The following is a 21,502-nucleotide window of genomic DNA, read 5'->3' as shown; positions in this document are numbered from 1 at the left end:
CAGTGCTGCCCAGGAACTAGTAGAGGCCCAGCAGCCACAGCCCTTCAGGGGTCAAGGCTATATCTGACCATTGGCAATGTGAGGGTGCACCTTATTTTTAACTTGTTCTCCATTGGGCAGTATTTGAAGATGAATAAACGGTAGAGTGGAGCAAAAACCACTGTCAGCAGGTTTTTCTAAGTTCGGGCTGTCCTTGAGCTCACTGTATAGCCTCAGCTGGCCTTGAACTTATGGCAGTTTTCCTGCCTTAGCTTCCTGAGTACTGGGGGATTACAGGTGTGCCATTCTTACTATCTTGAATTTGCCCATGTGGAACCGTCCTGCCTCCTCAGAAGTAGGGGCAGGCAATGCAAACAGAGAAGACATGTGGGGAGCCTGTGTACTTGCTCAGGGATGCTTTCTGAGCGCCTACATGACCGCTGTGCATGTGTGCCAGCCATCCCTGCTGACCATGTGGACTTGGAGCCACATGTGGCTGCTCTACGAAGTGGTCAGGAATACTGCGGAGTTTGAGCCTCCTGGGCAGGCAACTGCTGACAGCTGTGTGTGGCTTTGTAGTGACCCTGACTGTGAGGGGCACCGCTGCGAGAATGGCGTGTATGACCCACAGCAGGACGATGGGGATGAGAGTGCCGATGAGGACAGCTGCTCTGAGCACAGCTCCAGCACCTCAACCTCCACCAACCAGAAGGAGGGCAAGTACTGTGACTGCTGCTACTGCGAATTCTTCGGGCACGGAGGGGTAAGTGGTGTGGGTGTCCACGGCTGCTCGGGAATCGTCCGGCCCAGCACCAAGCCAGGTTACACTCAGAAGTAGCAGTTCCACATCTAGCTTGTATGTTAAACATTTCATCACCACATTTTCATACTTGTTTGTGATTTTTTTTAAATAGTCAATGAAGTAGAAGCACTTACTAAAAACTACATTCCATGGATACTGTGTGGCCATTTAGAGCAGTGCTGTTTGCACATTTGAGTCTTCTCATTGACTGGATATGAAAGGTGTTGATACATCGACTGCTTTCCATCTTTCCACAGCAGTTACTATTTCAGCAGGCAAATACCACCCTCTTAGTTACTTTTTTCTTGTGAGACAAAATCGCTAATACCCAGAGCTACAGGAGAAGAGGTTTATTTTTTGGCTCACTGTTTGTAGCAGTCTCAGTCCATACTTGGCTGGCTCTAAGGTGAGGTGGCCTGGCGCAGAGCAAGCAGCAGCAGCAGCCTTTCTTCTGACCCCATACACCATCCAGGCTGCCCACCCCCAGGGTTGGGCACCCTCAATCCGAGTGTCACACACCCGTGATCTAGCTGCCTCGGGAAGCCCCACCTGTGATCACATGAGGCTTTGTGAGGGACACCTAGATATGAGATGTAATAAATTGTTAGTAGGAAATGTAGGGCATGCTGGTCTTTATTTCCTGCTTCAGATTAGTCTACATTTCCTAAAGCATGCACATGGTTTTAGTAATAAACAATGTGATAACAAACCATGCACGGCTATACACTGCAATACTTCAAGCACTCAAGAGAATCCTTGTGAGTTCAAGACCAGACTGGACAATGTAGTGAGATCTTGTCTCAAAAAAAGCCCAGAAAACAAAAGAGAGTGTAACAGGCCTGGGAGCAGTGAAGCACTGAAAAGGAAGCTTCTAAATGATTGGAATAACTGTAGACAAGCTTCTTGGGTTTTGGTTTTTTGGGTTTTGTGGGGGTTTTTTGGTTTTAGGGGGTGGGGGGGTTCTTTTTTTTTTTTTTTTTTCTTTTTTCTTTTTGTACCAGGAATCAAACTCGGGACTTTGTGTTTGCCCAGGAAGGCACTTGTGCTACTAAGCTATATCGCTGGCCCTCTAGACAGGGTCATTGACATGAAAGGGTAAACATACTAAACATAAAGATGTGAAGGAGTGTATGTAAGTGCCTCTTTCCAGTTTAAAAAATGCATTTATATTTGTCTTTCCAGATTTTCATAAATACATAAAACCTCAGAGAGGTAGGTGCCAAAATGCAACTTTTAAGTAACACAGAGATGGGTTTTTCTGTTTTGTGCCATTTATTTATCTTGTTGCTTTTCATGATGAGCCAAGTATATTTTAAGTAATTTTTAATAACAGGATAGTTTTAGAGGGATGTTCCATAATGTGTTACATTCACATCTGTACCTTGATTTAGTTGTGTTCTTACTTGTTTTAGCCTCCAGCTGCACCAACCAGTAGAAACTATGCAGAAATGAGGGAGAAACTTCGTTTACGGCTGACCAAGAGGAAAGAAGAGCAACCTAAAAAAATGGATCAGATCTCAGAACGGGAAAGTATCGTTGACCATCGAAGGGTAGAGGATTTGTTGCAGTTTATAAATAGCTCAGAAACCAAGCCCGTAAGCAGCACGCGGGCAGCCAAGCGAGCCAGGCACAAGCAAAGAAAGGTGAGTGGTAGCTCTGTGGGTGCTGCATGAGTTTAGCAGCAAGTTGTTCTCAGGACATGAGACCTGGGCAGCAGGTAACTGCTGCCTGGATGACTGGTCACCTGACCTGAAAGCGGGTTTTAAACCTCACTTTGTTTGAATTTCCAGAACACCCTCAGGGCCTGTGCTGGCAGTTGTGGGGTGGTAGAGTCTCTGACAGGGAGGACCATAGGACAGAATGGGATTGCACCTCAGCCACAGGGTGTGAAGGTGCCTTTGCTGTGGATCAAGACTAGGGCCCAGCAAAGCCTCTTGGCACAGGCTCAGCAGCCACCACCCATGCCCCTTTTGTTTTTGGTGCATTGGGCATTTCAGATAAGGCTAGTGTGTAACATTGTCACCAAGGGCAAAGAGTCACTTAAGCAGCCTTGTTGGGAAGCTGGTGCTGTAGGCTGAGCTGAATACTCAGTCTCCTTTGAATGACTTCCTGTCACTGCTGTCTGCCCAGCCTGCTTCCTTAGGTGGCCCTCACATCATGGGCTGTGGCCTGACCCCCAGGCATAGTCCACCTGTGGACAGACTCATGTAGCCTCACTCAAGGGCGTGGCTGCTGGCCCAGCAGCAATGAGGTACTAGAGCAGCATGCAGGGGAGCCCATGGAATCCTTGCAGAGAGGACACCAGCCAGTCTGCGTGGACACATAGCCAGCCCTGGGATGCAGCTCTACATCCAATGGTGGGCAATGGGCAGACCCTGAATCCTCAGGAGAAGGTTTATCTTTATCATACAGAGCAAGGCTTTTAAATAATTTCTACTTCAGTCATCAAGTAATTTTAAAAGCCTGCCATTGTAGGGGCTAGGTTGTAGCTCAGTGATAAAGTGTTTGCCTAGCATGCACAGGGCCCTGCAGTCACTACCAGAAACATCATTATTAAGTTTTAGCCATAATTTTTTTGTTTAAATATTTTAAATTTTTTGTTTAAATATTCTATATATTTTAAAAACTAGCTGGGCATGGTGGCACACATATGTAGTGCCAGCTACTCAGGGTGTGTAGGTAGAAAGATCACAAGTTTGAAGCCAGCCTGGGCAACTTACCAAAATGCTCTTTGTCTCTCACTCTCAATCTCTACTTCTGTATACATGTGTGGTAAGATGTCTAATAACACATTCATAATGAAAATTTAAACTTGGACTAGGCCATTTTGTTTTGGACCTTTTTTGGTACTGGAGATTGACTCATGACCTTGCGTGCTTTTTGTTCTGTTTTAAGGTAGTGTTTTTGTCAAAGTTTCTCCCAAGCAATAGCTTTTTTTGAGTTTAATAATAAAAGAAGTCATGCTTTTCGCTGTGTGTGAGTGTGTATGTGTGTGTTGTGTGTTGTGTGTTGAATGTTGAAGCAGGGCCTTTCGATGACTGTGTAACCCAGAATGCTCTCAAACTCACTGTGTAGCCCAAATCTTCAATCTTCCTGCCTCAGCCTCTCAAGTGTTAGGATTACAGATGTGCCTCACCATGCCTGACTGCTCCTTACTCTTAATGGCTTTATTTCTTTTTCTTTTTTTTTTTTTTTTTTTTTTTTTGATACTGGGGATTGAACTCACAACCTCACGCTTGCTAGGCAGCTACTTACATTGCTGAGCTAAATCCTCAGTCAGTGGCTTTATTTCTAAACAAAAGGAATACTTTCCATTTACAGTCTTGTGATATACATCAGCAGTAAAATGCAGTCTTCACTTGGAATGAAATTAGTTTCTTCCCAAGGTAGACCACTAAGAGAAAGTGATGTCTCTTACATGCTGTTTGGTGTTGGCTGTTTCTGAAGTCATTTGCTCTGTCACACTAGTGAAGATATGTGGGGACTTCTGTCTGTCTGTGAGGGTGGGGAGAGGTACCTAGTTTTTGGGCCACATTTTGCAATGGCCTGTTGATGAGGTAAGTGCAGCTCGGCTATCACAGGTATCATTTGTGGCCTCAGAGTCACCACATCAAACCAGTCAAAAACAATTTCCTGACACACATCAAGAAGGCAGCTTTCTGGATGTAGGACAGCAGCTGCTTTGACCTTGTTCTAAGTGCCCATACTTTTTTATGGCACTTTATATTAGCCTGTCCCCCAGTAAAGAAAGCATATTTCTTGGTAGGTAAGTAAAAATTAGATGAATCCTTAGGGTAACATAATGAGAGGTAGGTGTGTTTTAAGTTGTGACTTCTTATTGCCCCCTTCATAGTTGATACCTGGTCATGTGATTCACTTTTTAAATTACGTTAGGTTTTTGTATGTCTCAATCCCTGGAATTTTTACTGTGGTCTTAAGCCACCTTCTCTTTCCGCATTGGCAGCTGGAGGAGAAGGCACGCCTAGAAGCTGAGGCCAGGGCGCGGGAGCACCTGCACCTCCAGGAGGAGCAGCAGCGGCGGGAAGAGGACGAAGATGAGGAAGAGGAAGATGAGGAACAGCGTTTCAAGGAGGAATTCCAGCGGCTTCAGGAGCTGCAGAAGTTAAGAGCTGTGAAAAAGAAGAAGAAAGAGAGGCCAAGCAAAGACTGTCCCAAATTGGACATGCTGGCTAGGAATTTTCAGGCAGTGACAGAGTCTGTCACTAACTCTGAAAGCATCCACAATGGCTCAGTAGAGCAGACTGAAGAACCAGAAACCTCATCTCACTCCCCTTCTAGATACACAAATCACTCAGAGCCCAGGCCAGGCCTGGGAGCCGACGGGGACACTATAGATCCTGTTCTGAATGCCAGAGACTCCAAGCTTCTCCTCCCCAAAGAGGTCAATGGGAAGCAGCATGAACCGCTTGCTTTTCTCTTCGACATGATGCATCACCATAAAGAGGGAAATGGCAAACAGAAGCTAAAGCAGACCACTAAGACCAACAGTGAAGCAACAAGGAAACCTATAGAGCCCCCCAGAGTGCCTGACGGGGTGCCTAAGCCACGGGCCCAGATAGAGCCAAAAACTAAGGTGGTTGAGCTCACTTCTCTCACAGAGCAGAAAAGAGAGGAAAGAAAAGCCAATAGTAACAACAATAACAAAAAGCAGCTGAACCACATCAAGGAGGAAAAGTCAACCTCAGTCCCTCCTGAGCCTCCTTCTCCCAACCAGCATCCACAGAATGGCCGGCTGATACTGGCTGACTCTCCCCAGCCAAAGGGCAAGAGCAAGAAAAGCAAGAAGAAGAAAGGAGACCGAGCCAGCAGTTCAATTGGTAAATATAGGTGTTTCAAGCTTCTGGCTATTGAGTGTTCTGTATGAGTTGTAGTGGCGTGGCTGTCCATACCATCCCCTACTGCACCGGGGTGTTGCTTATCTGTCCCTCACTGTGTGCTCATCATATTTTTTCATCAGCAGCAAGAGACACAGTCATGGTTGTTTTGTAGTGTTATTTTGAAATAGTTTTAGACTTGTCAGAAAGCTATACAAACACAATTTTTTTCTGAATATTTTTAATCCATGGTTGGTTGAATCCACAAATAGGAAACTGGTAGCCATGCAGTTGCCAACTGTACTGTCCCTCCCATCACTGGTGATTAATGGTGATGCAGAGTTGAGATGGTGTCTGCCCAGTCTCCACAATCAAGTTAACATTTTCCCTTTGCTAATTAGTGAATCTTAATGTCTACATTATAAACCGTGACTTGCAAATTATCCAGTCCATCTATTGCCAAAGTGTTGTGTGTATGCATCAGCTTTCCTGTTGCTGGACACAACACCCAGAGAAACGGCTTGAAGGAGGAAGGCTTAATTTAGCTCATGATTTTGAGATTCAGTCCATGGTTGGCTCGCTGCAGGACAGGAATATCATGGTAGAGCAAAGCTGCTTAGTTCATGGAGGCAGGGGAGCAGAGTGACAGAACAGCACCAGAGAGAAGGAACCAGGGATCAAATATAAGTCCCCGAGGTCATACCTCTGTGACCCACCCAGACACACCCAGGGGTGTGCTTTGCTAATCTGCAAAGCATTTCTTAATCCTGTGAAGTTGGCATGTCAGAATTAACTGTCACAATCCATCCCTAGTCAACTATACACCTAAACACATCTCCTCAAGCCATAATCTTCAAATAAAGATAATAGCAAGTGCTATTTTGAAATGAATCCCAGGGAACCAGTTCTCCAAGAGGCCCTTCTTGAGCAGGGATCTCAAAGACTCTTGAGTCTGAAGTGGATGGAGTCTTGCTGATAGGCCCTGTACAAAGTACTTGGTTTTTAATAGTGCCACTCTTTGCCAGCCATACCTCCTTTGTCCCCAATTTTAAACACAATTCCTATAGGACCAGTTTTTTCAAGTATTTCTCCTCTGACTTTTGCCTACAGTTTTCACTGTAAATCTAGCTGAAAGCAGCCAACAGTATTTATGCCACAGTCTGAATATTGGGCTGTACTGAAATTTCCTCTGCCAGTTTAAATTAGTCTGCAACTGTTAATCTCAGCTTCTCACAGAGTCTCAGAATCCGGGCACAGTGTAAACAAATTTTCTGCCTAAGGCTAATCCACCTGGCTTCTAGTACAAATGCTTAGTGCAGTTCTTGATTTCAGCTGGAGTCTCCTGAGCCTGTGGCCTTTACTATTGGCACTCCTATCAGCATTCTGGTCTTCTGAGTTTGAACCAGAACCACATGTAAAGCCCTGCTGACAGCATTCTAAGGGTTCTCCAGTCAGCATCCTCAAACCTTTCAAATGCTTCCTGCAAACCAGTTTCAAAGCCTTTAAATTGCATGATCAGGTACAGTCATAGCAACAGCACTATTTGTCTTGCTACCAGTTTTATATCAGTCAGCTTTCCTGTTGAGTAGGCACAATACCTAAGACAACTTAAAGGAGGAGAGGTTTAATTTAGTTCAAGGGTAGAAGGGATTTAGTCCTTAGCCGACTCCAAGGCAGGAACGTGATGGTGTCAGGGCATGATGCAGCAGGGCTGCTTAGTTCATGGCAGCTGGAGAGCAGAGAAGTGCAACAGTGCCAGAGAGGACTGTGTGAGGGACCAGGTAGAAACTCGAAGGTGACTCCTACATAACTCCCTGAGACTCCTCAAGTGCATCCCCGACTAATCTGCAAGGCATTTCTTAATCCTGTCAAGATTACCAGTCAGTGTGCACTTTTTAAATTGGTAAATGTTCGTAGTACATAATGATCACATTCATCAAGGTGAGTTGGTATGTAACACATAAACTATCTTTTTATCCCCTTCCCTTCACTTAACCTCCTTTTTCCTCTACTCTTGGGCCCCATTTGTATATGTAATTTTTTGGTACATAAGTTTATAGTACATAATGATCGGGTTTCTCCTAGGTTCTGGGTTCATGTACCAAACACATCATTACCCTCTCCTTTACATCATTTCCTTTCCCGTCCCCTCCATTTCTTGCTTCACTTCCATATGCTAAAAGATGTATCTTGCCATTCCCTGTTACCTGGCTTTTATTTTGGTCTTTATTTATATGTTGGATTTCTCATGTAAGAGAAACCATGCAGTATTTAACCACTTACCAGCCCAATTCTTTCAATACAGGGTGACCAAAATGGATATTTTGGTTAGGTTTTATAATAGGAAATACAAAGACAGGTTTATCAAATTTATTCAATAATTTTTCTGTGTATGGCATATCTTAAAACATTTGTTACAATCTGGACAGTATCTACTCTTTTCTGAGTTCTTTTTGCATTATTATTTTTAAACAATACTTCACACTGTTGTGTTGGTCTTTCCTTTTTTTTTGTGGGTGATACCCCTATAAAACATCGACTCACTAATGGTGAAGGGTATCAGTGATAGACGTCCCTGTTGGTGTTTTGCTATCCCATAGGACTTTTTATTTGTTTGTTCTTTCTTTTCTTTTTCTATTGGTACCAGGAATTGAACTCAGTATCTCGTGCTTGCCACGCAGGCACAGTGCTACTGAGCTATATCATTGGTCCTATCTCATATTTTTCAGTTGTTAAGTTTGTTAGATCTAATCTGAATTGTAAATGGCTTTTTGAACCCTCTTCCCTTCACTTCCAAATTTGAATTAATAACAAACATGATCTATATTGTTTGGTCTAGCAGGTGCATAAATACTTTATAATAAAATTTTTTTCACTTTGATTACAGAATAACATATTAGGTGTTGTTCAGCTCTGTCAGTACCACCCATACAATTATTATTATTATCATAGAGCACTATTGGACTTCTTTTTATTTCTCATACAAACAAGAATCGAATGACCCCTGGCTGAGTAGCACTCAGAGTAAGCAGTTTAGTGGTTAAGCTTGAGTGTCTGGTTCATGTCATGTAACATTGTGGTAACATTGTGGTCTCCAAGGTGCATTTGTGTTCCTACAGATGATTCAGATCTCACAGGGTACATTCTTCACTTGCCCGCCACATTGCAGTGAAAACCCAGACCCGCTGCCACAGCATGTTCAGTCCTGGAGCCTGCGCACAGTGGTTTCAGGGTTGCCTGCCCTTACCATGGTAGCAAAGTGAGAACTTTCTTGCCTTTAATTTTACACAAAAACTACCGTACCACAGGTAGTCTTTTCACCTATTTTTTCCGATTTACTCTGTAAAGTGCTCCAGACTGATTGATAGTGATCTTGCTTCTCTTTTTTCCAGCTGAGTAGGAACACAGATGTACCTGGAGAATACAGTGTTACATGACATGAATAAGACACTCAAGCTTAACCACTAAACTGCCTACTTTTTAGTCTTTTAGAAATGTTTTATTGTTTCCCATCAGTTTTTCATGTTTCTTACTACATTTATTCCTAAGTAACCACCTTTGTTTTTAGCTTAGAGTATTCTCTACCATTGTATTGCCTACCCACACTGTCCTCCGCACTAGTCAGGTGTCACCAAGAAGCACTTAAATGTGGCTTGTCCAGACTGAGAGGTAGAAGTATAAGGTATACACTAGATTTGTTTTCTTTTGGTACCGGGCTTCATTCAACTCACGACCTCGTGCTTGCCAGGCAGGCGCTGTGCTGCTGAACTCCCCAGCCCCACACTGGATTTTAAAAGCCTAGTATAGGGCTGGGGATTTAGCTCAGCGGCATAAGCGCCTGCCTTGCAAGCAGGCAGTCCTGGGTTCGATCCCTGGTACCGGTAAAAAGGAAAAAGACCAAAAAAAAAAAAAAAAAAAAAAAGCCTAGTATAAAAGGAATGAATATAATTTTGTACTAGTCATATGTTATAATATTTTATATATCTTACTACATGATTACTAAAATCAGTTTCACCTGTTTTTAATTTTTTTTAATGTGACCACTAAAATATCTTAAAATGCACATGTAAATGGAATGGTATTTCTTTTGGGTAGTGTTGCCTAACAGCACTTATTTGAGGTACATATGAAAAGTACTGATTCTGTGTAATAACTGTCTCTCTTCTCTGTACTGCATTCTTTTGTTAGTATCTTACTGTTGCCTCTCTGGATATTTCCAGGTGTATGATAGACCTGCAAACAGAAAGCTTTACTTGTGCTTTTCTAGTTCTCATGCCCCTGAGGAACGTTTTCTCGTAACTTCCTTAATGTTTCTGGTGTTTGTACCTTGAGAGAGGTGCTAGCCAGAGAGCTAAGGTTTATTTTAGGGAACATTTCCTCATTGTGTTTATAAGGAATAAGTATTGAATTTTAGTGATGGTTTTCTAGCATTTGTGAAAATAGCCGTGATTTTTCTTCTCACTTCTTATTTCTGTTTCTGTGGTGCATTAGGTCATTCAGTTACCTAACACTGAACCAACCTTGGATTCTAATGAAGCACACTTGATTGCGATAAATTATATCCTTTGGTTTTGGGTTCTGTTTGCTGTCAACTTTATTTAACGTTGTAATATTTTTACAGTGATCTGCTTCATAAAAACAAATTTTTTGGCTTTATGAAAATGAAAATTTTCCATATTCTGAAACAACTCATGCTGTGCTGAGTCTGTCTAGGCTTGGAAGTTTGATAGAATTTTATCAGCCCTATACAGCTGTCCGGGCCTGTGCTTTAGCGAGATAGTTCCTTAATAGCAGTTACTGATTCCTCCTGGAAAGTGGCTTAATATTTCTATATATAAGGAGGTTAGTTTTGGAAAACCTTCCATAGTAAATTTTCCTTTGTGATTGAATTTTAAAATGTATGTGCATAGATACCAAATTTATGTGCATAGAGTAAACTCGTATTTTATTTTAAATTTCTTTTCAATGATATTTCCCCTTGTGTTTTCTTATTTTGTATATTCACGCTTTCTTATTTTGCCTGTTAGTGATTTTTCTGGTTTGTTAGTTTTCTTTTAATCAAAAGCTTTATTAATGAGTTCCCCCCATACTCCACTAAATTATGCTTTTATCTTTATTTTCTGTATGTACTTCGTTTGTCTTCCTTGTTTTTCTAACTTTTTGACTTAGAAATTTAGTTTGTTTTCATTTCCCTATTTTTATTAGTAGAAGAAGTGTTGTAGCACTTGGATCTTTCCTGTATTCATTGCTTTAAATGTATAGCATAGTCTTACAGATAATTTCCCTATTAGTTTTTTGTTTTCTTTTAAAAAAACCCATAATTCCTGCATGGATTTCGCCTTCCGCCCAAGTGTGATTGGCATCTTCTGAGTGTGCTGGCTGAGGGAGGGCCTTTTTGTTGTTGTTACAGGTTGTATGCATTGCAGTCAGACTATTGTTTATGTCAGCTTCATTAAATTTGCTGTTACTGTTTTTGTGACTCCAAATTAGTTTTTCATTGTAAACAACACCTAAGCCATGGACTTGTAGAGAGAAAAGGTTCTGCTCAGTTGTGGGCATTTCTGTCCCCTTCCCATAGCCCCCGTGCTGGTCTGTGGGGCAAGGCAGCATGTCACCACACCTTGTGGTAGGCAGGAGGCACAGGACAGGCAAGGGGGCAGAGTCCCACTGTCCCTTTAGGGCAAACCCCTGTACCTCCTAAAGGTGCCACTGCCTCCAGAAGCCCTATCAGCTGGGGATCAAACACATGGCCTCTGGGTGACAGCTAGGGTAACTGTGCCGGTCATGTGATTGTCAGTTGCTCTGCTTGTCCTCTTTGTTCTCAAGGCTGCCTTGCTGCTTGGTATTCAGATTCCCAGGCTTCCTGCGGCACTGGGTGTCTGCAGCGTGAAGCACACTCTGGCATTCTTAGTCCACAGTAGCACTTGTCACGTGAAGTCGGTGGGGACAGACTTCGACTTGAGTTCTACTGCAGATTGCAGTTGTTGTCCCTCCTCCTCTTGGCTCCCACCTGCCTGCGGACAGCTTTGTCGCTGCGGACAGCTTTCTGGCCGTCCAGGAATTCCTCCTGGAGGCAGCAGAGCTGAGCAGCTTTGTGAACCAGGTTGAGAGTCTGTTTAAGAGCATACGCAGTCAGCACTGGGACTATATATATATAGCTGCTCTCTGACCTATCCCTGGCTATAGTTAACCCAGTTTCATGTACACTGCTACTTTTTTTTTTTTTTTTTTTTTTTTGTGCTGTGATGTGGCTCTTTTTTTTTTTAATTTGGCATGAGAAAACATTTTTATGGTTTTGTACTAGTATATTTGTCTTGATCTGTTGTCTGCCACTTCCACAACTCTTGAGATTGAGTCACATATTTGGAAATGGGGTTTATTTTGGCTCATAGTTGTAGGACTATGTGGTCCAGCATCTGGCAGCCACATATGGCCAGGTTAAGTGGCAGGCAGTAGAAAAAGAGGAGGGACAGGCTCCAGGATAGCGAGTGACCCAGTCCAATGAGTCAGCAAGACAGCAAGGACATCTTCCTTGACCCCATGACACAGAACGCCCCACCTTCCAGCACTGCATCCCTGGGAAGAAAGTCTCATGCTCTGGTGCCTCTCTTGTACCTGCCTCCTGGTGTGCCCTCTCCCAGTCTCAGCAGTCAGCAGGCCCAGTGTGCCCTTTCTCTTTAGCCCTTCCTGTCCTCCTCTTCCTGTTTTCCCTTTCCATCATTTCTGCACACTCTGGCACAGCTAATGTGGCGGTTGTTTTGTCAGCCTTCTGAGAGCTCATAGCCTTGGGAGAGTGAAAATGCCAAGTGCCGGTGTGAGGTCCCTGTCAGCTGGCAGTGATCACAGGGCTCTTTGGGCTTGTAAGTCCCTGCAGGAGACTGCAGCAGGGATGCTGCGAGCCAGTATGGGGCTCAGGCAGCCAGGAAGGCAAGCCTCAGGTCTAGGAGCCTCTCGTGAGGACTCTGCTGTGGGAGCTGATCAGGCAGAGCTGCATTGAGGCCAGGCAGAAGGCATGGGTGCTGAGGTGCTGGCCCATGGGAAGGAACAGGCTTGCAACAGATTGTCCAGGGCCCAGTGCTGGCCCTGCTGGAGTCTGATGCCTGAAAGAAGGATGTGCAGAAGGAAGCAGCTTGATGGAGGTGGTGCTTAAGGAGGTCGGGCAGGTTGGTGGCTGGCTGTTGAATGGCTCCTGAGTGACTGTGGAAGCCCGCAGGGGTAGAAGAAGACACACATCAGGAGCAAGGTGCTCGTGGGAGTCATGCAAACATGTGAAGAACAGCGCTCAGGTGCCATGTGTGAGCTGGGTGAGGAGGGCCCTCGCTGTGGAAATCACAACTGTGGCAGCTGCCATTAGGCACACAGGGACCTTCACTGCTCTGCTCTGCGGAGATGCCCAGGGGCTGGAAGAAGCAGGCTCTAAGTGTAGGTCTGCAGAGCAAATGCCCACCGATAACAAAAACGTGGGAGGCCTCTGCCTACTCCATGCTGATGGAGCCAGCACCACAGCTGCCTGCCCAGATGTGCATTCTGGGCCTGAGCCTAAGCAGATCAGAGTGCTGGGCAGAGCCACAGAGAAAAGTGTACATGCTCAGACCTGGCCAGGACCACAGGAGTTGGAGTCTCCACCCTCCTGCTGTGTTCTGAAGGGATCTTTTCACTGTGGAGCTAGCCACCACTGTGCTTTTCTTTCAGAATGGCCTGTGAGGCTTTGGATGAAGTGTGTAAGGATGAGTGCCCAGGAGAGCACCTCCCTGTCGGGTTAGTGTCTGGGTTTCTTCCTGCCCTCCTGCAGAGATGAGGGTCCTAATGAACGCTAATGGCCCAGCTGTGATTGAAAGACTGCTCAAGGTAAACGTGGCTGCAGGAAGCCCTATGTGCTGCCGACAGGACCTGAAGCAGTTTTGTGCTCAGCAAGCCTGAGTGGGCACACAAGAGCTTTGCCCTCGTTGGCCTTCTACATTTCAGAAAATTGTTCTAAAAGTTGAAGTTGTTCAAAGCCAAATGCTGGGATCTGCTTGGATGAGATGGCTGCCGTTGTATTTTAGGTGCCTCTCTGTCTCTGTTTTCAGATGATGTCTTTCTGCCTAAAGATATCGACCTGGACAGTGTGGATATGGACGAGACAGAAAGGGAGGTGGAGTATTTCAAGAGGTGAGTGAGTGTGAGCCCCTCCTGGCCAGTGGTTGCCACACACACTTGCTTTTCTCTTTACATGATCCTCCTGTCCCGCACAAGTGCTGTAAGCAAGCCAGCTGGCTGTGTAGCTGCATTGCACACACACATCCATTTGTGTTGCCGCCCCCACATGCATCAGGAACCATTGCTGGCAGTGGTTGTCACGTGGCTAGACCAGCAGGGTGATCTGGAGAAGCTGTTCACACTGTCCTCCTATGTGACATTTGGACACAGGCATGGCCTGCCTTTGAGACAAGAGTAACCCTGTAGATGCTGGCTCACCTTTCCTGATGGCAGGCTTATGCTGTCTTCTGTCACATTTTATCCACTGTGTGAACCATGGCAACAAAAAAGTACTTTCAGCTGTTTTGTTTTTTCTTTGGAAGTACTTTACCTTTTTTGCTATAAAGTAATACGCACAGAAGAAGCAAAGTAAAGGTTAAAAATTCATGAACTCAAAGCCAGACTTGGTGGTGTACACCTGTAACCCCAGCACTCTGGAAGGCTGAGGCAGCACAATGGCAAGTTCAAGCTGAACCTGGGCACCTTAGCAAGTTATAAGACCCTCTTTCAAGACAAAGAAATTACTGTTTGTACTTTTGTGTTTGAAAAATTCCATTCTTTAATATTCTGTAATGTTGTACCACATACAAGTTGTAAGGAAGAAATAATACAGAAACCACAGAGATTAAGAGAACACTGGAAATAGCTTCGCTGCAGTTGATTTTAAGATGTAAGTGTAGTCACACACAGAATTAACACAAGAGAAAAATAGCAAGGCTGGGTGACAAGAAGCAGCCAAAGCCACCACAGTGGGTGGCAACCACATGTCTACCTGGGAAGACAAAGGCTTCTTCCTGACTATCCTAGAATGGTGGGTTATCTGGTCTTCAGCAAACCACTGAGGCAGTTAAGGACAAGAGAGCAAACACTTGTGCAAGGGAGGGTGCCCACTTCACTGTATGAGGCTAGCACAATGCCAGTACCAAAATATGCCAAAAAGAATATCAGAAAAAAATAGCAGGTTGTCCCTCTGGTGAATACTGAGCACAAAAAGCCTAAAGAAAGAATTCCTGTAGCCAGTCCAGCAACATGTTTTCAGAAGCAGTGTACGTGACTGGGCTGGTCCATGCCCAGAGCGAGTCATGTTTAATATCAGAAAGCCACCCATATATGTTCAGGAACAGCCATGTAATCAAAAGACTGATGCTGAATCAAAAGATTCTGAAAAAGTATTTGGTAAGATGTTAGCACCCACATACAATTACAGTAAGTCCCTGACTTATGAATTCCTATCCAGAACCAGAATGTTTATCAGTCAGATTTGTTCATAATTCTGACCTTGTGAGTCTTAACCCCTTTTATGCAAATACACAATGTAAAGCATGGAAGACCAAACACACACAAACACTCTAAAGAAACTACTTTTATAGTCACCTTGAAGTGGTGGGACAGTACTTCTACTATTCATTCACATCTACAAATGTTCCCAGTGGGAGATGTGTTTGTATCTGTATATTGACAACTTGAATGTTTGTAGAACAGGACAAGATAAGGAACTTGTGATAAGGAAATTGGTTAACTGGCAGTAGAATTGCACTATTGAAGAATTAAGTAAAAACCCTGACCTGATAAAGTGATTTTGTCTGCACAGTAAACATAAATGAGTATCTAGCAAGGGTTGAGTATGTAGGATCAGTACAGAACTTGTTTTTCTGTACACATCTATAACCAGAAACTGTAGTTTACATAAAGCCAGCATTTATATTAGCATCAAAATTTCTGCAGTATCCTTCGATAAATCTAACGAAAGTTGTATAAGCCCATCACGAAAGACTAGGGTAACCAGCATAGGCAGGGGGAAGCAACAGCCAGCCCCGCCTCTACAAGTCTGCCAGCTACTATTGCCTTCAGGGACCTGTAGCCAACATAGGCCAGGAGGAGCAGCCCACTACACCTTGGAGAAGCTCACCACACCCCACCACCTCCCCGGGAACCTAGATGAGGAGGAACTGATGTGCCTGACCCATCCTCCTCATACCTTGGATGGGTAGCCAACTCGAGAAGCACCTGGGACCCCCAAAACTCTCTTGTCTGGAGGAACCCAAGAAACTCAAGATGTAGAAGCAAAAGGCCATCTCTGGCCTCCAGCCCAAACAATTAAGTCTAGAAGACATAGACATGAAAGAAAACAGAAATCACCTGAAATCTCCAGGATGATGGCAACTGACGTAAAGAAACTACTGCATGAGGATATAAAAGAAATCAAATCAGGAATAATATCTTGGGTAAAAGAAAAAAAACGACAAACATAATGAAATGGTTGCTGAGCATACCTAAAGAACACATAGATTCGGGGCTGGGGATTTAGCTCAGCGGCATAAGCACCTTCCTTGCAAGCAGGCAGTCGTGAGTATGATCCACAGTACCGATAAAAAGGAACAAAAAAAAGAACACAGATTTTTTTTAAAAAGGAGCAACATAGGAGAATGAGGGCAACCCTGAATGAACAATACAGAGAAGAATTGGAATGCATGAAATACTCAAAGAAATACCCAGAAATTTAAAACTCCACTGAAAGCTGGCAGACCACTTGGAAGAAACTGAAGATGGACTTTAGACCTTGAAGGGTGGTAGCTAGTGATTGCAAAAGAAAAGATCTCTTAAAATTGCAAAGACAACACCGGCCTAACCATGTAGCATACTTGAGGTATTTAACTTTACTCAGCAGGTCTGTGAGTTAATGCTTATTCTGACCTCTGGAAAAACGTGTGGGCTTTAGAATCATATATGATGTCTATCTTGACATTGCATGACCTGAGCCAAATCATTTCTCTGAACCTCATTCTGGCGCCCAGAACTATGAAATAAACAAAGCAGTGTCAGAAGCACTTTTGGCAGGGTATAACTGAGTGTTAGAGCTTGCACAGCATCTATGTCCTGGGTTCCACTCCCAACAGCAGCCAAAAACAACAACAAAAATTGAGAGAGGAGATCAAGATGAATGTGTTCATCTGACACAAAGCAGTGTCAGAAGCACTTTTCGCAGGGTGTAACTGAGTGTTAGAGCTTGCACAGCATCTATGTCCTGGGTTCCACTCCCAACAGCAGCCAAAAACAACAACAAAAATTGAGAGAGGAGATCAAGATGAATGTGTTCATCTGACACAAAGCAGTGTCAGAAGCACTTTTCGCAGGGTGTAACTGAGTGTTAGAGCTTGCACAGCATCTATGTCCTGGGTTCCACTCCCAACAGCAGCCAAAAACAACAACAAAAATTGAGAGAGGAGATCTTAATTTGAGAGGAGATCAAGATGAATGTGTTTTGGTTTGGTTTGGAGTTTTTAGTTTTTTCAAGACAGGGACTCATGGGCTGGGTATATAGCTCAGTGGCATAAGGGCCTGCCAAGCATAAGGTCATGAGTTTGACTCTTGGTACCAAAAAAAAAAAAAAAGGCAAGGACTCATTATGTAGTATAGGCAGGGCTCAGATTCACAGTGATCCTCCTGCTTCAGACTGCCAAAGGCTAGGATTGCTGGTGTATACCACCAGGTCCCCTTCTTTGAGCAATTTACCAAGACCCTGTCTCAAAAATTTTTTAAAGGCAAGAGTCTGAGGACATAGGTCATGGTAGAAAGCCCTAGATGTAATTCCCATACTGAAAAAAAAGGAAAAACGAGCCAAGTTCATCAGTGTTCACCTCTGTGTACCTCCATGTACCAGGAGGCAGAGGGAGAAAGATCCCTTGAGCCCAGAAATTTGAGATCAGCTAGGCAACACAGCAAGACCTTGTCAGTCAACCAAGACTGATAAAAGTATATTAGTTTAAGACCAAGGATTGGTCTTGAAGTGTATTTGCAGCACATGACACGGATCAGTACTGAAAAGTGTGAATATGCATCACAGGAGAGGATGGGAAAGCCAGTTGGAAATTGCAGGGTCCCTCCATGCAATGTGACAGGCAGGCACAGGACGGGCATCTCAGTCTGAACAAGGAATGATAGGAAGCAGCCATGAGCTGCTCTGTTGCCTGCTGGGATGTGGAGCTTTGGAAGTCCTTGCCCTGCTGTGTGCAGAGCCGGGCAGGCAGCACTTGGGGAAGCATGCAGCTCCCTGGCTCCCCTTAGCACGTTCTCCAGGGATGCCCAGGAACAGCAGAGTGTGACCTGCGGGGTCTTCATACAGCACCTAAGCTGAACAGCCGCCCCTGGGGAGGACAGCCATGCCTGCAGCAGGGAGGGAGGAGACTCACATGCAGGAGGCTCCACTGCAGACCCCCAGGCTGTGTAGGATGGTGCAGAGGTCATGGAGCACAAATGTGTGCCCAGACAGTGGCACCTCCTGCAGAGCATAGCAGGGTGGCACAGATCTCTCTGGGCCTGAGGTCAAGGGAGCAGCTCTGTTCTCATTCCAGTGCTTGAGCATTTGGTGAAAGCCTTGCTGTGCTTTGAACTGGATTTTTGTTTATTCTTCAGTTTTTTGAGACGGAGTCTTGCTGTGCATTCAGATTTGCCTTGTACAAGCTCAGATTGGCTTCAGACTCACAGTCCTCCCACCTCAGGTGCGCACCAGCATGTGCGGCTCTTTGGAGATCCTCAGTAAGCAGCCCTGAGCAAGGGTATGGTTGATGTTTTTGAGCAGTGTGTCTATATGTGACATGAGAGGGGTGTGGGCAGCTGGCCCCACACAGGAACACAGCCAGTTTGGGGGGCGGCAGAGACAAGCTCTGAGAGCGTAGAGCAGGTAATGTCACAGACTGGACATGCCCAGCTGGAATCAAGGAAGGGAATGGGATTCTGACGTGGTGCCTCTGCCCTTGGGCACTGGGTGGGCACAGGGGTTGCGGCTGGACAGCTGAACTGCATATAGGCCAGCATGGCTTCATGTGTTCAATGAGTGAAGGCAGCAGTTTGCAGATTTCACTCTGATTTCTACCCCCAAATTAGAGCTGGAATGATAGGAACTTCAGAAATTATGCAAGTGCTCTCAAACAAAAGAGAGCATTCTTTCCTTTGCTAAATACAAAAATTGGCCATTGTTGCCCTGGGAAACAGGACAAAGTATGTCTGTTTCCAAAGATGTGCAGCAGGCCATGCTGGTGTACCCCATGACCTGAGGCCTCCAGGTGCAGGGGAGGTGAACTCCAAAGGGAAGAGTGCAGAAGCTGGAACTCTGCCTCGGTGTTACAGCTGCCCTTCCACACCCTGCTGTGGGTTTTTTGTTTTTGTTTTTGTTTTTTTGGTACCAGGGATTGAACTCACGACCTTGCGACTGCAAAGCAGGCACTTATGCCACTGAGCTAAATCCCCGGCCCACTGTGGGTTTGTTCGTTAGGTTAACACAGGCCAGAACCTCAGCTTTGCACCCATGGTGCAGAGCTTGTGGTCCCAGCTATGGGCAGACCCAGCACACCCCGAAAGAATCTTACATTAAAAGAGTTCAGAAACAAAGGAGCACCTTGTGCTGGGTGTGCTGGTGCAGGCCTGCAATCCCAGCTTTTCATGAAGCTAAGACAGGAGGATCATAAGTTTTAAGTTAGCAAGACCCTGCCCCCAAATATAAAAGCAAAATCATAAAGGGCTGAGATTGTATCATAGTGGTAGAGCACTTGCCTGTGATATACTAGGCCCTAGGTTCAACCCCACCTCTGCAAAAAAAAAAATTAATGAATTGTGACATGTGACAGCTGTGCACACCAGGGATGTCGCTGCCTGCAGCCAAGCTCACTGTGGTCACTAGTGCAGCATCATGGTCAAAGCAGTCTGTAGGTCTAGCACTGACTGGCCCACTGCAGAAAGAGGGTGCTGCCCCAGTGGCCCCAAGGCAGGTGAGGCTCAGGTTGTTACCCAGCCATACCATCTAGCACCTGCCTGAGACAGACTGCTACTCTTGCCCTGAGCATATCCACTCTATGGCCAGCTGGGGTGACTGCCCCCTACAGGCCCAGTGTGTGGCCCCAGCCTCCCTCCTACCCAGCCATGGAATAGCTGTCTGGTGGACTGTTGTAGGGCCCTGGGGTCCCACAGTTTCTATGGTGCCACTGGCCTGAGATGCCACAACCTCTAGTCCCCCTTCCCATTCCCCGCACGCAGAGGCTAAGGTGGTGGCCTATAGGGTTGGGGGGGGTCATGGCAGCAGCACGCCTCCCCTGGGCCTGTGGCAGGGTAGAGACCTGTACCCCCTTCCATACTGAGCAGGCAACTTCTCACATAGCCCAGCCCCGAAGAGCAAAAGCTGGACAGTGGTAGCAGAGGGCACAGCCGCCCAGTGGCCCCCCCGCACCAGAACCCGTCCCCTCTCCAGATGTCCCGTACCAAGCCGGCCTGAGCAGGAGCCATCAGCCTGGCCCAGCCCTGCCCTCCTATGCCTGTCTCCTTCAGTCACTCTACTGTTTTGTCTCTGCAGGTTCTGCTTGGACTCTGCTCGACAGACTCGGCAAAGACTGTCCATCAACTGGTCCAATTTCAGTTTGAAGAAAGCCACCTTTGCTGCCCACTGAGCAGAGACCACTGGGAGAGGGACAAGAAGTGGCTATCACCTGAGAGCCAAGCTGTTGCAGGCCCTGCGCCGTGGTGCCTGCTCAGGGCCGAGCAGGGCAGACCCCGTGGCCCAAGCCCAGCCTGGCCCTCGCTGCTGGCCCACGTCGTTAGCTCCTGTGCGTGTAATCTGTGAATGAGACACCCTGACTGTAGCTCTGTGCTGTCAGATCGGAACAGTAGTCCTCACCTCCTCCCACCACCATGGCCACAGAGGCCTGGGTGTGGTCAGAGACGAGTTCAAATCACCCACATGGCCTGTCGTCTCTGCATCTCGCCCCATCCTGTCATCTGTCCCACCGGGTGTGGCCGTCCCTCAGCTCCCGTGTGCCCTGTGTGCCACCTGTGGCAGCCGGGCAAGCAGGGCTCTCCGTTCTCCACAATCTACTGTTTCTGAGTATACACGTTGCGCCGTTTGTGTTTGCCCCTGACTCGTAGCCAGCCTGTGTAAGACCCCTGAGAATGGAACGTTGATGACAAAACCCACCCAGCACTCACACCGCCAAGTCCGTTTAGAGCGTACGACCGTATTAACACGGAGGCCTGCCTGGCTACTTTTTTTAACATATTGTTAAGTAATATTAAAATCATGTCTTTCTTTTTGAAAGATGGAATACATTAGTACAGCAGGAGACCCCGTCTAGTTGCTTTCTGCTGGGAGCGCCGGGGGCTGGGGGTGATGCATCCTCTTGGGAAACCAGGGCTCTGGCCCCAGAGAGACTTCCTAGTGGCCTCAATGACCTATGGGGGCTGGGTGGGCCCGAGATACAGCCACATGGCTGCTTGGGAGCACCATATGGATGTGCCAAGAAGGTGGGGGCAGGGACAAAGGTCCATGTGTTCAGTCTCAGCCTGAGTGAGGCCAATGCCCCTCCCTACAGAGCAGGATCCAGCTGATCAGGAGTGGTCCCGTGGCCTTGCAGTAGGCATCCCCTGAGGGAGGCTGTAAAGCAAGCATCACTCCACATGAACATGGGAACCCCAGTGGACCTTCCTGGCCCCCCATGCTGCATGCTGGGCATTTCAGGCTCCATGGTTGGAGCAGCTGCCCAGACAAAGGCTACGGCTTCCATACCGAGGGGCCAGGAAGTCCTGGCACTCTGGAGACCCCAGGGGAGCAGCAGGGTCCCTAGTAGAGGAGCTGTGGGACCAGGAGTCTACCTTGTTTTGTTGT

General features: G+C 46.0%; 1 protein-coding gene across 7 annotated transcripts in view; it reads left to right on the top strand.

Annotated features, from left to right (window-relative positions):
- The window catches only part of Fam193a (family with sequence similarity 193 member A), a 143,486-nt gene extending 122,526 nt beyond the window's left edge, over positions 1–20,960 (top strand). For 5 of the 7 annotated variants that reach the window (XM_063230366.1, XM_063230364.1, XM_063230361.1 and 2 more), the window contains 5 exons: positions 559–742; positions 2,194–2,424; positions 4,746–5,619; positions 13,686–13,767; positions 20,198–20,960. In XM_063230366.1, the coding sequence (XP_063086436.1) occupies positions 559–742; positions 2,194–2,424; positions 4,746–5,619; positions 13,686–13,767; positions 20,198–20,291 (1,465 nt within the window). In that variant the 3' untranslated portion in view covers positions 20,292–20,960. Of the gene's footprint in view, positions 1–558; positions 743–2,193; positions 2,425–4,745; positions 5,620–10,107; positions 10,176–12,164; positions 13,586–13,685; positions 13,768–20,197 lie in introns of those variants that run through there. The other 2 variants (XR_010040918.1, XM_063230363.1) reach the window with 2 other exon arrangements.
- The last annotated feature ends 542 nt before the right edge of the window (positions 20,961–21,502 follow it).

Source organism: Cavia porcellus, unplaced genomic scaffold (genome assembly GCF_034190915.1).
Source record: "Cavia porcellus strain 051 isolate PalLab524CR breed Dunkin Hartley unplaced genomic scaffold, mCavPor4.1 scaffold_18, whole genome shotgun sequence".
NCBI lineage: Eukaryota > Metazoa > Chordata > Mammalia > Rodentia > Caviidae > Cavia > Cavia porcellus.
This window is presented reverse-complemented; position numbering and strand designations above follow the sequence as displayed.